At 36.9% G+C, this 14,950-nt stretch overlaps 1 protein-coding gene across 7 annotated transcripts in view; it reads left to right on the top strand.

Moving 5' to 3' along the window:
* CFAP43 (cilia and flagella associated protein 43) overlaps positions 1-11,061 on the top strand; it is a 129,330-nt gene extending 118,269 nt beyond the window's left edge. For 6 of the 7 annotated variants that reach the window (XM_045040642.1, XM_023240892.2, XM_023240891.2 and 3 more), the window contains 6 exons: positions 91-203; positions 1,189-1,348; positions 7,603-7,767; positions 9,758-9,838; positions 10,469-10,622; positions 10,812-11,061. In XM_045040642.1, coding sequence (XP_044896577.1) covers positions 91-203; positions 1,189-1,348; positions 7,603-7,767; positions 9,758-9,838; positions 10,469-10,622; positions 10,812-10,978 — 840 coding nt within the window. In that variant the 3' untranslated portion in view covers positions 10,979-11,061. The remainder of the gene's footprint in view (positions 1-90; positions 204-1,188; positions 1,349-7,602; positions 7,768-9,757; positions 9,839-10,468; positions 10,623-10,811) is intronic. The other variant, XM_045040643.1, reaches the window with a different exon arrangement.
* The last annotated feature ends 3,889 nt before the right edge of the window (positions 11,062-14,950 follow it).

Below are 14,950 nucleotides of genomic sequence, written 5' to 3'. Positions count from 1 at the left end.
ATGTATGTTTTCCAAAGTTCTTTAAAATTTGTTTGCTTTTATTCCTAGAGCTGCGTATGTACTGAGATGTTTGTGGTTTGGTTCCTTCAGGTAAAGCAGAAAGCAGCTGGCTTAATGGAAATGGTCGCTTTCCTCCGGAGGAGAACTGAGGAGGATGAGAAGTTGCAACAGGAAATTGAAAAAGTGTTCCATGAACGCATTGTGTAATTTGAACCTTTCGTTCATGTTCATTTACACAAAACCTAAGCTAAGGCTAAGTTAGATTGTGTTATCATGGGGGAAGAAAGCCTACTCACTGGTTTACAACTGGCACAGACTGGTCTATCTTGCTGGGCTTTATAACTTCTTAAAAAAGTGCATTTTGTTACAAAAGACCTTATTTCAGAATAGAACTTACCTACACGTTCCATTGCTCTTATTAGAAGTAGGCAAGTTTGGGGAAAATCTTATTATTTTTTAATCTGCTCCTTCCACATAAAAATGCAAAGAACTTGTTTCTGCTAATAAGCACTTTGGGGCTCAAGCCACACAAGCAAACTATGTTGAAAATTAGGCAGATATCCAAGAAATTTCCATGTAAACAACTAACCAGCTAATATATTTTTCTTTAGGAACGTTTGTTCTATTTTGCTAAGTGATTAGGATACTGTTTTAAGTCCTTACTTCACTTTATCCGAATTTACAAACATTTTGATAAATTCTTCTTTGATGTTCCCAAATTCATCATTATACATCATTTTCAGATCCAGGCTATTAGGAGAAATGTGAATTAGCCAGAAATAGATATGAGTAGCATACAGATTAAATATCGTTAATAAAATATCAGAAGTCAATACACAAAGTCAGAACTTTAATAGATTTGTTATTTGGGAGCATCTCAATTTTCTTCCAAAATAATATTGATCTTTTCTTAATCATAAAGTATAACTTTATGAATGTATTTCTGTCCATGCCATTCTTTGAGCAGCCCAAGTGTAATTCCATATCAATAAGAGGCATCATAGAGACCTCCAAGAAAGCTCATCATTGGGAAAAGATTTTCTGCATTAATCTCCAGCAGGTTTTTCTTTAGCTTAAAGTTGAAATTTAAGTTGAAAACTAAGTTTGAATTTTATATTCTCAGATAATAGATGAAATTTGAAATATAAGTGTATTTCAACTGCTTACTTTGAAGTCTTTTCAATGTAGATTACAGGAAGAGAAGGTGAGATTCCAGTTGAATTTGACAATCCAAATTCTCCTTAAACAAGGACAAGTAGAGCTGGAAAATTTCCAGTTATTGCTGGAGTATCCTGATGCAATTCTCATCAACAAGAGCATAATTGAAGACTTGAATTGTGTGATTCGGGTAATTATCATTTTTTAAAGAAGAAAGCCAACATATTAGCCTGCTGTACCAAAAATTTTTTCATTATTCTCCCATTTCCATGATAAATCATTTTCATTCTGTTAAATCAGTGATTCCAAACTCTGGCTATACATTAGAATCATCTAAAGAACTTTACAAATGCATCCAGGCCCACCCCCTAAGCATGGGTATTTTTTAAAAGCTTCCTGGATGATTCTAAAGTATAAGAAGTTTAAAACTACAAGGTTAAATGCTCATTCTAATATGCTATCATTTTGTTAGGCTCAATTTACTCATGTAATGATAATTTTAGATAAGATTAGATCATTGATTTTAGACCTTGCTTATTTTCTAATATAAACATTTAATGTCATAAATTTCTCCCTAAGCACTGTTTTAGCCGCATTCTGCAAATTCTGATATTTTGTGTTTTCATTTTCTTTCCATTTAAAATATTTTCTAATTTCCCATTAACTTCCATGTTTGACTCATGGGCTACTTAGAAATGCTATTTAATTTCCAAATATTTGGGGAATTTGTGCTATTTGGGAATTGTGTGCTAATGTTGCCATGCATTTTACTTTTCCAAATACCCTAAACCGACAATACACTGTTACTATTTTTGCTTTAGATAATTTTCTTTTAGAGTGATGAAAAACAAGAAAAAAGCATTTCATATTTCCTTGTATTTTCACTATTTCAAGAGATCTTTCTTTGTATGGATTAAAGTTTCTGCCTTATACCATATGTCTTCTGCTTAAAGAACTTTTAACTGAATTGAATTGCAAATCTGCCTGTAATGAATTCTCTAAGTTTTTCTTTGTCTGAAATTGTCTTCGATTCACCTTCATTGTTGAAAGATAGTTTGCTAGGTTCACTGGATTGGCAGGTTTTTTCTCTCTCTTTTTCCTCTCCTTTTCTCTTTAAAGGTGTTCATTTTCTTTTGGCTTACCAGTTTCTGACAAGGTGCCTACTATATATTTTTAGATCTTTGCTCCTCTTAATGTAATATGTCTGCCTTTGAGATATTCTCTTTATCTTGATTTTCAGCAGTTTGAACATATGTCTAGGAGTGTGTGTGTGTGTGTAAGATCCTTTTAACGCACTGTTGAACAATACAGTTTGCTAATATTTTGTTGAGGACTTCTGTATCTCTTTTCATCAAGGCTATGGCTCTGTGGGGTGCTTGGGTGGCTCAGCCAGTTAAGTGTCCAGCTCTTGCTTTCAGCTCAGGTCATGATCTCATGGTTTGTGGGATCAATCTGCACATCTGACAGTACAGAGCCAGCTTGGGATTCTCTCTCTCCCCCCTCTCTCTTCCCCTCCCCTACTTGTGTTCTCCTTCTCTCTCAAAATAAGTAAATAAACATAAAAAAATAAAAAGATTATGGGCCTGTAATTTTCTTTTCTTGTGGTGTCCTTGTCTGGCTTTGATATCAGGGTAATGCTGATCTTGTAAAATGAGTTTGGAAGTGTTCCCTCCTTTTCTATTTTTTAAAAGAGTTTGAGAAGGATTGGTATTAATTCTTCTTTGAATATTTGGTAGAATTCACTAGTGAAGCTTTCTGGTCCTGGGCTTTTTATTTCGTTGGGAGGTCTTTTATTCTGATTCAGTCTTTACTTACTATAGGTTTATTCAGATTTTCTGTTACTTCTTGAGTCAGTTTTTGTAGTTTGTGTGTTTCTAGAATTTTTTTCTATTTCATCTAGGTTTATCTAATTTGTTGGCATTCAATTGTTCATAGTATTCTCTTACTATATTTTATAAGGTTAGTAGTAATATCTTTGATTTCATTTCTGATTTTAGCAAATAGAGTCTTTTATGTTTTTTCTTATTCTAACTAAAGGTTTGTCAATTTTGACCTCAAAGATTTTGGTTTCATTTATTCTTTCTTTTCTCCTATTTTATATTTCATTTCTTTCTGTTCTAATCTTCCAATTTCCTTCTTTCTTCTGGGGTTGAGTTGATTTTGGTGTTCTTTTTCTTAGATTATTGATTTGAGATGATTCTTTTTTTTTCTTTGATAATTCTCCTTTTTTAACATAGGTGCTTACAGCTATAAATTTCCCTCTGAGCACTGCTTTTGATGCATCTCATACATTTTGGTATGTTGTGTTTTCACTTTAGTTTATTTCACAATATTTTCTTTTTTTAATTTTTTAAAATTATTTTTGTTTATTTTAGAAAGAGAGAGAGAAAGTGAGTGTGTGAGTCGGGGAGAGGGGCAGAAGGAGAAGAGAGAGAATCTTAACCAGGCTCCATGCTCAGCATGCAGCCCAACCAGGGGGCTCAGTCCCATGACCCTGGGATCATGACCTGAGCTGAAATAAAGAGTCAGGCACTCAACCAACTGAGCCACCCAGGCACCCTATTTCACAGTATTTTCTAATATATCTTGTGATTTCTTCTTTGACCTATTATTTAATAATGTGTTATTTAATATTCACAAATATGTGAATATTCCATATTTGTGAATCCATATTTGTGAATATTCCAGTTTTCCTTCTGTTATTGATTTCTAGTTTAATTCCCTTGTAGTCAGAACAGATGTTTTGTATGATTTCAATCTTTTAAAATTTGTTAGGATTCATTTTATGGCCTAACATATGGTCTACATTTGAGAGTGTTCCATTTGCACTTGCAAAGAATGTGTATTCTGCTGTTATTGAGTAGTGTGTTCTGTATTTGTCTCTTAGGTCTAATTAGTTTATAGTGTTGTTCAAATCCTCTCTTTCCTTATTGATCATCTGTATACTTGTTCTATCCATTACTGAAAGTAGGATGGTGAAATCTCCTATTACTATCATGGAACTATTTCTCCTTCAATTCTATTGATTTTTGTTTCATATATCTTGGGGCTCTGTGTTTCGAGCATATGTGTTTATAATTGCTGTATCTTCTTGAAGGATTGGCCTGTTATCAGCAAGTAATGTGTTTGTCTGATGTTAGGATAGCCACCCCAGCTATCTTTTGATTACAGTTTGCACAGATGATACCTTTACATCATTTCACTTTCAAGATATTTGTGTCACTGAATCTGAAGTGAATCTCTTCTGGATAGAATATCATTGGATCATTTTTTTAAATTCATTATGCCTATCTCTGACTTTTAATTATTGAGTTTAATCCATTTACATTTAAAAAACAATTGCTAGTGAGGCACCTAGGTGACCCAATCAGTTGACTGTCTGACTTTGGCTCAGGTCATGATGTCATGGTTCATGGGTTTGAGCTCCCTGTTAAGCTCCAGCTCAGAGCCTGGAGCCTGCTTCAGATTCTGTGTCTCCCTCTCTTTCTCCCCAGCTTATAAGCATGTTCTCTCTCTCTTTCTCTCAAAAATAAATAAACATTAAAAAAATAAAAATAATTTCTGGTAAAATAAAAAGGACTTTACTATTTTGTTATTTGTTTTCTAGCATATTTTCTGGTTCCTCAATCCCTCCATTATTGCCTTCTTTTGTATACAGTTGACTTTTTGCAGAATACCATTTGATCCTCTTGTCTTTTACTTTTCTGTATACATTTTAGTTTTTCTCTTAGTGGTTACCATAGGGATTATAATCAATCTTAGTTTTATAACAAACCAAATTAACACCAACTTAGTTTCAATAAATATACAGAACTACAAAACTCTGCTCCTATACAGGTCTGTCCCTCCTCCTTTATGTTCTTATTGTCATAAATTATATCTTTATGCATTAAGTGTCTGTTATCAAAGATTTATAGTTTTGTGCATTTTTCTTTCTTTTCTCTGTGCATTTTTCTTTTAAATCATAGAGAAAAAAAAGAGTATACACAAACCAAAATACAATAATACTTTTATATCTACCTTTGTAGTTACATTTTTAATTTAGTTTTTTTGGTTTTTGTTTTTTATTCTTATGGCTTTGAGTTACTGTGTAGTGCCTTCTCATTTCATGTTGAAGGACTCCCTTTAGCACTTCTGGTACAGCAGGTCTAGTAATGATAGACTCCCTCAGCTTTGTTTTCTCAGAGCATTCTCCTTCATATTTTGTTGTTAGTGTAGGTGCAAAAATCATTATCAAAATTGCTGATGGATTCAATGCAAATGGTAAAGAGAAGAATCAAGAATAAATCCTAAAACATTGGCTTTTGAGCAACTGAGTAAATGATGGTGTGATTAACTGACATAAGAAAAAACAGGAAGCATATAGTTTTGCCTGGGACCTAAAACAAAGAGTTTTGGCCTTTGCTAAATTTGAGATGCACATAAAACATTCCAGTGGAAATATTACTGGACAGAATTAAGGGCTGAGATATAAATTTAGGAGTGTTCTATATATAGATCACGTACAGGTAACTATATATGGATTATTACCTGTAGACATTTACAAATGGATAGTTTAAGGCATGAGAGTGCTTGAGACCACCTAGGAATGGGTAGATAGAATAGAGAGTTTGGGCCAGTGCCCCAAGTCTAACTTTGATAGATCTAGCAGAGAAGGAATCATGTAATGAAACTGAGAAGGAGCTGCCAATAAAGAGGAAACCTGAGGGGCACCTGGGTGGCTCAATGTCCAGCTTCTGCTCAGGTCATGGTCTCGCAGTTCGTGAGTTTGAGCCCCGCGTTGGGCTCTGTGCTGACAGCTCAGAGCCTGGAGCCTCCTTCGGATTCTGTGTCTCCCTCTCTGTCTGCTTATCCCCCACTTGCACTCGGTATCTCTCTCTCTCTCTCTCAAAAATAACGATTAAAAACATTTTTTTAAAGAGGAAACCTGAAAACCATGAAAAAATGTCTCCAAGGACAAGGGAGTTGTGCACTATGTCAGTTACTTGACAAGAGCAGTCTCAGTGGAAGTTTGGGGCAGGGGCTCAACTGGCCATGGTTGAAAAAATAATATGAAATGAGGTTGTAGAGACAGTGACTATAAAGAAATCTTAGAAAAAAATTGATCAAAGGAGAGTAGAGAGGAGATGTGGTAGCTCCACAGCAGTGTTTCTCAACCTTGGCACTACTGATATTTTGGGCCGGATGATTATTTGTTATGGAGAGATGTCCTGTGTATTGCACAAAGTTTAGTGGCATCCCGGCATCTACCCTCTAGATTCCAGTAGCAACACCTCCCTCCAGTTGTGTCCGCCAAAATTTCTCCAAACATAATTTAATTTCCCCTGGTGGGGCAATATTTCCAACATTTGACAAACACTGCTCTGGAGAAATTCCTGAACGTAATATTTTGGAGCTGTTATGACAAGATCAAGGGTATGATCATGGGAGTTGGGTTGGCTGAGTGAGATGGAGAAAAAATCATTGATAGTGAGAAATTCAAGGAATTGAGAGGCCAAGTAGTGATTAGAAGATGAAAATAATTTTTAAAAAGAGGAGCAGGTAGTATAGTATAATATGGTGCCATGAACTTTATAAAGCTAAGTTTTTGAAGAAGAGAGGAAAAATATAAAATGTTAACTGATGGAGCTCTTGTACAAATTAATTTAAGAGACATAATAGTTTCACTATTAGCAATCTGGAAGAACAACTTCATGAAAATATTCCTGAACTTCAATGTAGGCAATTTGAAGTGAAGGGCAAAATATCTAGGCATTTAAAAATATTTAGCTCATCCAATTGTATTTTATTTCATCTCATTTCATTTGCTTTTCCACTAGCTACCAACTGGATATTGTTGTCCCTAGCTGCATTAAACTACAATCTTTTTTTAAAATTTTTTAAATGTTTTTTATTTATTTTTGAGACAGAGACAGAGCATGAGCAGGGGAGGGGCAGAGAGAGAGGGAGACACAGAGTCCGAAGCAGGCTCCAGGCTCTGAGCTGTCAGCACAGAGCCCGACGCGGGGCTCAAACTCACAAACCAAGAGATCATGACCTAGCCAAAGTCGGACGCTTAACCGACTGAGCCACCCAGGTGCCCCTAAACTGCAATCTTTTATCTATAGTGTCGAGAAGCAGGGCGGAGAGTAGGGGTGCCAGTGCATACATACCGGTATATTGGTGATAACAGAAAGAGCTCCCGCCTAATTTTAACATATAAAGTAAACTGGCTATGCTATTCAAGTACATTTTATAATCCTTTCTGTGTAGTACCTATAAAGCTTTTTAGTGATCAGATTTTGCCCAAGAAGTAATTTTTAAATATCTGCTACATTTTTAAAAGAAGATAGAATTGTCTCTGTGGTCCAAGTGTTTTCTAAGAATAGCATTCAGCTTCAGATATTCTGTATTCTGTCTGTGGAGTCCTATGAATATCAGAATGTACTTTTTTTTTCCCCCAAGGCTCAAGGACAAAAGAAAGTTGCTAGCATGATGGAAAGTAAAGATGTCCACAAAGGAATATTTCAGATTGAGTGGGAACATAAGAAAATGGAGATGGAAATGGAAGATCTAAATCAGAAGGCTTGGGATATTCAGATGCTATTTTTTTCCAGAGATCGTCAGAAGGTAAGCTCTCCTTGCCCCACTACGTAATTTTACGTTCATTCATTAATGTATTCATTCATTCAAACAGTATGCAAAAGGAAGTCTCTGTAATATCAAACATATTCTAAGCCACTAGTTTTTCATGATGTGTATGAATTCTTTTTCTTCCAAGTATTTCCTAATTATCAAACCCAGTGTTCTTTTCCCCAGTCATCACCATCCCTCAGCTGTCTATAGCATTTGACAATCTTTATTGCCCATTCCTTTGGCTTTTTTCATCTCTATTTTCTGCTGTTTTTTTTCTTCCAACATGTCAGGCTGCTCTGCTTCTTTGCTGACTTCTCTTTTGCTTCTCTTAAATATAGCTGTTTAAGATGATGCTTTTAGCTTGGTTTCCTTCCATGCTCTCTCCTTTGATGGTCTCAATTTTTCTAATTTCAGTGATCCCTTCTAAAAGTCCGATCCAAGTTCTCTGTTCCTGAACTCCCTGAGTTCTATTTCTGCCTTCCCACCTCCCAACAGCAACTCTTTAATTAATGTGCTTATTTCTGTTCTTTTCAACCACTTACTCAGGCTTGCAGTTGTAGTCATGTGTGATTCCCCTCTCCCCTGTCTTCCAAGTCTGGCCTAGTTTATCTCTTTGTTCCTTCATTCTCTATCCCTACTGCCTTTGCACTTGCTCAGTTTTTCTTTTTCATGATTTACACTATTGTATAATAACCTCCTAACTGGTCTCTTGACCTTGGGGATTTCTCTTATTTAATCTCTACTGTATGCTGTTGTCAGATTAATACTGCTATTTACCTCCAATAACATTACTACTCTCCTCAAACATTTAAAAAAAATTTTGGGGGCGCCTGGGTGGCTTAGTCGGTTGGGTGGCCGACTTCGGCTCAGGTCATGATCTCGCAGTCCATGAGTTCGAGCCCCGCGTCGGGCTCTGTGCTGACGGCTCAGAGCCTGGAGCCTGTTTCAGATTCTGTGTCTCCCTCTCTCTGACCCTCCCCCGTTCATGCTCTGTCTCTCTCTGTCTCAAAAATAAATAAACGTTTAAAAAAAATTTAAAAAATTTTTTTAATGTTTATTCATTTCCTGAGCGAGAGAGACAGAGTGCAAGCAGGGGAGGGACAGAGAGAGAGGGAGACACAGAATCCAAAGCAGGCTCCAGGGTCTGAGCTGTCAGCACAGAGCCCAATGCGGGGCTAGAACTCACGAACCATGAGATCATGACCTGAGCAGAAGTCAGTTGCTTAACCAACTGAGCCACCCAGGTGCCCCTCTGCTCAAACATTTTAAACTGCAACTTCTTACCTGGCAAACGAATTATGAAATCTTTGGGTCGATGTTCCACATCCTTCAACCCTACTTTTCAAATTCATTCCCACTGTTCCTTTTATACATTAGTATTCTTAAACCAGACTAGTTAATATTTTCTAGGATTTTACCTCTGTGCCTTTGCTCATTACTGATTTTTTAACCTCGAATATCTTTCCTCAGGTTTTTCACATCCCAAATTTATTTTTCAAGGTCTAGTTTAAATGCCACCTGCCCATAAAGCTTCTGGATTTCCCCAGTCCAGAAAAACCACATCCTTTCTCAGACCACCTTTGAATTTGCAAGTCACTTTATCTATTTTCTGGCAACCTACTCATATCTACATGTTCTCTTTTTCTTGAAGGCTAAGGTCATGTTATCCATCTTTGTATCTCCCTTAGTATCTTTAACTGAAACAATATTAATATATGACTCAAATGAGATACTTAATAAATATTTGGTGAGTTGAATAAATGAATGAGAAAATAAACTCTAGGTATCTGTAATTATTAGCATACAGGTAAATGTATCAATAGCTAAATACAAGTAAATACTATAGCACAAAAGTCAAATAAATCTTGGATAATTTTTATGACAATAGTAACTTTCAAAAATAAGAACTTTTTATAAATTTATCTATTGAAAGAATAGAGAAAAATATACTTACATATATTGTGGGGGTTTTTTCTTCTCCAAGTACCTAAATGAGCCAAACTATGAGACTCTGATTGCCATTCAGATTGGAATAATGGAGCAAACCATTGCTGTTTTAGATAAGGTAGGTCTGAAAGATATTGATCATTACAATCCCAATAGTTGTGACTCATTTGAACACAGTAATAATGTTCGAAATCATGAATCAAACATAACCTAATAAAACCTAATAAAATAAAATCAAAACAGATCCTTTACTGACATTCAGGATATAATTAGAGGCCCCTGAATAGTGTCTTTATAACCATAACAAGTATGGTAGACTGAAGTACTTCTTTTAATATTAGAAATAACCCCTTGGGAGATATCTGAGTGTATATGAATTTCCAATTTCACAGAAGTGTTAATAGTCTCTCCTTGGCATAACTTTTTTCATAACTGCTTAACAAATGCTCAGTTTTGATTGTATAGCATATATAAGATGGAAACAAAGTCATCTCAAGGCTATGTGGGATTTTTTAATCTCTCATTTTCAAGAATATACAAGATTTTTTTCTAGAATGTGGTATTAAAGTACCCTTCTATCTTTAAGCAAATAATTTAGTTAACTATTATGTGCAGGCATAATGTAGGCAGTAGGGATATGGTGATAAGATGATATCTTGATGATAATGAATTTAAATTTTAAAAATGTCTATAAAATACTCTTTTTCAAAATTATTTTCATGGGGCGTCATGGGGACAAAAATTTCAGACCCACAAAAAGAATGTGCAAAACTGCAAAAAACTACTAAAAAAGCTGGGAAGGTACAGCAATCAAAAAGATATAGCAAATTATACTCTGAGCTGCAATTTACGAGAAGAGCTGGTGGCTGTCTCAGAGAGAAAGGACATCTGTAATGCAATAGGTAAGAATTGTCTCTCTTTAATCAACTGTAGGTTTCTTTAAAAGTAATTACTATTCCTGAATTCTGGTCACTGGTTATCAAGCTGCCAGCATTTCTTCCACAGGGTTAACTGATTCTGAGTGCTGTTTCTGTATTTGAAAGTTTAAATGACAATCCAACTAATTCTGTTCTTCATTTTTGGGGGGATAGGGTCTCAACTGACTTGTGAAAAGATTGCCAAAGAACAGTATGAAAACATGATGCATCAACAAAAGTTAACAAATATTTCAAGACAACAAGCTGAACAGATTTCAATACTGCAGGCCGAAGTTGAACGATTAAGGATGAAGACATTTCCTGCTCTTGTTCAAATGTAAAAATGCTGGTGGGAAACAAGACAGACAATCAATCATTTAAAAAATAGTTTCATTTGATTAAAATGATTTCTTTTTCTCCCATATCAGGACATTTAAGTAGAGCTTCTTCTTAGTTTCATTTTTTAATAGCAAATTATTTAATTTTAGCCTTCATTATGATAAAAATTTTTGTCTTCCATGAATGTGTAAAATATCATGAATTGCTTTTGCTCAAGAATGAACTGAAAATATTCAAGATCTATTTTACTATTTAACTCATTTAGGCTTAATTTTGGTCATAAAGACAAAAAATTTTTAGCCACTACTGGCATTTGTAACTTTATGAAATTACCAGAAAACTTATGAGTTAATGGATGATCTTCATACTTTTCTGTATTAAGTTTTCTTCAGCAAGGATTTATGTAATCAGAAAAAAAAAAATTACCAGGGGGCACCTGGGTGGTTCAGTCGGTTTAGTGGCCAACTCTTGATTTTGGCTCAGGTCATGATCTCACGGTTGTGAGATAGAGTCCTGCAGGACTCTCTTGCTCTGTCTCTCTTGCTCTGTCTCTCTCAAAATAAATAAGTAAACTTTTGAAAAAAGAAAACAACTATCAGAACATATAAGATCATTCCCTATTCTAGCCTGAAAACAAAGTGAGCTGTTTACTTTTACCAAGCCTTAAGTCATTTGAAAAGTACAACATATTTTTTTTAATGTTTATTTATTTTGATAGAGAGACAGGGGTTGGGGGAAGGGCAGAGATAAAGGGAGAATCTCAAGCAGGCTCTGCGCTGTCAACATAGCCCAATGTGGGGCTTGATCTCACAAACCATGAGATCATGACCTGAGCTGAAATCAAAGAGTTGGTTGCTCAACCGACTGAGCCACCCAGGCATCCTGCTACATATTTTCTTCTATATAAACATAACATAATCTTCTATATTGCATATTCATTGTAATAGATGATGATAATGAAATAAAGAGAAGATTAAATGGTCAGAAAGCTGCTTTGCCCTGGACTGTTGCATTCCAAGATGATACCATTGGGATCATTGGTGTAGGGAAAGCAAGAGAGCTATTATTATAAAACCTCCTATTTAGAAAAAAATCTTTAAGAGATTTAAAATCTTCTATTTAGAAACTTCCAGGATAGTACCATAATTGATCACCTATATACTGATCAATGGGAATGGTAAGAGAAATAATAGGTCCAATGGTTTGTTTTTGTTTTTGTTTTTGTTCAAGTTTATTTATTTATTTTGAGAGAGAGAGAGCACGAGTGGGGTAGGGGCAGAGAGAGAGGGAAAATTCCAAGCAGGCTCTGTGTGATGCAGAACCCGATGCAGGGCCTGAATTTACAAAATTGTGAGATCGTGATGAGCCAAAATCAAGAGTCAGATGCTTAGCTGACTGAGCCACTCAGACACCCCACAGGCCCAACATCATGTTTGAGGACTCGCCTCCTTAGTACCAGAATGACTCCTCAAGTAGTTGATTTGACTGATTCAGTAGAAAAGTGCCCATTGGTAACATTCTCTACATTTGGGTTCCTTCAGAATTATCTCTGAGATTGTGGGGTGATTGTGGGGGTGGGAGGGTAGACCCAAGGTTGGAGAAGTGTGTTAATACAAAAATTTGGGGGGCCCCTGGGGGGCTCAGTCAGTTAAGCATCTGATTCTTGACTTCAGCTCAGGTCATGATCTCAATGGTTTGTGGGTTTGAGGACACATCAGGCTCTGTGCTGACAGTGCAGAGTCTGCTTGAGATTCTCTCTCTCCTTCTGCCCTTCCCCCACCGGTGTGCATGCTCGCTCTCTCTCAAAATAAATAAACTTAAAAAAATAATAAAATAATACAAATACTTGATAACTTATGATGAGATTGTCAGAAGTTCCCTGTCCTGTTGGATTGAGTAACCATGGTTATATTAGGCTTTTTGTTCTTTCCATTTTTTCTAGTGATATAAATTCCAGGCCACCCATATTAGTTGCCTGAAGGCTCCATTTGCTAATAGTCACTGCCACAAATTTCACTGTGAATTCCTAGATCTTAACAGCCTATGTAATTTCTATTTCTCAGTGGCCACCCTGGGTGACTCTTAATTCAATCTCTGCTTGAGAGCCTCATTTTTTGAGGCTTAGAATGGAGATTAGCAGAAATCTCTGGTCTCAAGCTATATTCTAGTAGCAGCACTTTTCAACAGGAGACATCTTCTGGTTTGTGGGGTTGGCTTCAGAAAAGCACATGGGTCATTCACCCCAACCCACTCTTGATACTGTCCATGGTACTGATTCCTCTCAGCTTCTGCTGAACTAATAGCAATTATATATTTCTAGTCCTTTAAAATATTATCAGGGGCACCTGGGTGGCTCAGTCGGTTAGGCGTCTGGCTTCAGCTCAGGTTATGATCTCACGGTCTGTGAGTTCAAGCCCCGCATCAGGCTCTGTGCTGACAGCTCAGAGCCTGGAGCCTGTTTCAGATTCTGTGTCTCCCTCTTTCTCGCTCCTCCCCTTCTCACGCTCTGTCTCTCTCTTCTTAAGAGTGAATAAACGTTAAAAAAAAATTTTTTTTAAATATTATCTATATTATAAAGTAGTAAGATAATTAATTGGGTCAAATACAACACAGTTTTAAGCACAGGACTTGCTTAGTAGGGCTCTGTTGCTAGGGTTTTAAATAACTATTTTTTAATTTCTAATGTTTATTTATTTTTGAGAGAGAGAGAGGGAGAGAGAGCAGGGGAGTGGCAGAGAGAGAGGGACACACACAACTCAAAGCAGGTTCCAGGCTCTGCACTGTCAGCACAGAGCCTGATGTGGGCTCGAACTCACGAACTGTGAGATTATCACCTGAGCCGAAGTTGGATGCTTAACCACCTGAGCCACCCAAGTACCCCAATAACTATTTACTTTTTAAATAACTATCTTAAATTTCCTCATCTTTAAAATTGGGATTCTGATAATTAAAAAAAAATTTTTTTAATGTTTATTTTTGAGACAGGGAGCACAAGCAGGGGAGGGGCAGAGAAAGAAGGAAACACAGAAACTGAAGCAGGCTTCCCAATGTGGGGCTGGAACTCAAAAACCACGAGATCATGACCTGAGCCGTATTCAGGGGCCCCTGGGTGGCTCAGTCGGTTAAGTGCACAGCTCTTGATTTCAGCTCAGGTCATGATCTCATGGTTTGTGGTTTCAAGCCCCGCATCAGGCTCCATGCTGACGGTGTGGAGTCTGCTTGGGATTCCGTCTCCCACTCTCTTTCAAAATAAATAAATAAAAACAAACATTAAAAAAAATTTTTTAAGTACATTATTCAGTGATCTTTTAATAAATATATCCCATTAAATAGAAGTGAAATTCGACAAATGAGTAAAAAGGGTACTGCCTCATGGGCATCTTGGGTATCAAACTGTCCCACAAGCCTGAACCATGCAACCCACCGCCTGTTGCAGGAATGTCCACTGTGCTGCTGGAGCCCTTAGCACCCAGCCAGTGCCTTGGAAATGCAGATTACTATGGTGCCTATTTGCTGTCCCCAACTTTCCCAGAACCAGAGTCCCACTGATGCTATAGTTCCTCCAAGTGGACATGTAAGGGTGACTTTAGGGGATGTGCTAATCAACAGTGAGTAGCTGCAGCCAAATGCCAGTACCATTGCTAGGGAAACCACTTCTCATGCCACATTTAGGCCCTCTGGCTGAGCAGCAAGCAGCAGGGGAGGCTTATAGGCTCAAAACAGCACAGGTCCCCAGGGATGCCTATTCAGGAATCTCAGGGTCACGGGAGGCCCATGAGAGGCCTAGGCCAGTCCTCTTGGGTTCACAGCAACTAATGACAATGGCAGTGTATAGAAGGCAGGAATTTGTGTGGTGAGAGAAGGGTATGTGGCGAGGGGGGTGGACACTAACAATTAGAATGGATATAAGACCAGGGTCTGAAGGTTTCCTGCTATGCCGAATATTAATAGTTTGTTAGATCATGGGGCAGTAC

Source organism: Felis catus, chromosome D2 (genome assembly GCF_018350175.1).
Source record: "Felis catus isolate Fca126 chromosome D2, F.catus_Fca126_mat1.0, whole genome shotgun sequence".
NCBI classification, from domain to species: domain Eukaryota; kingdom Metazoa; phylum Chordata; class Mammalia; order Carnivora; family Felidae; genus Felis; species Felis catus.
This window is presented reverse-complemented; position numbering and strand designations above follow the sequence as displayed.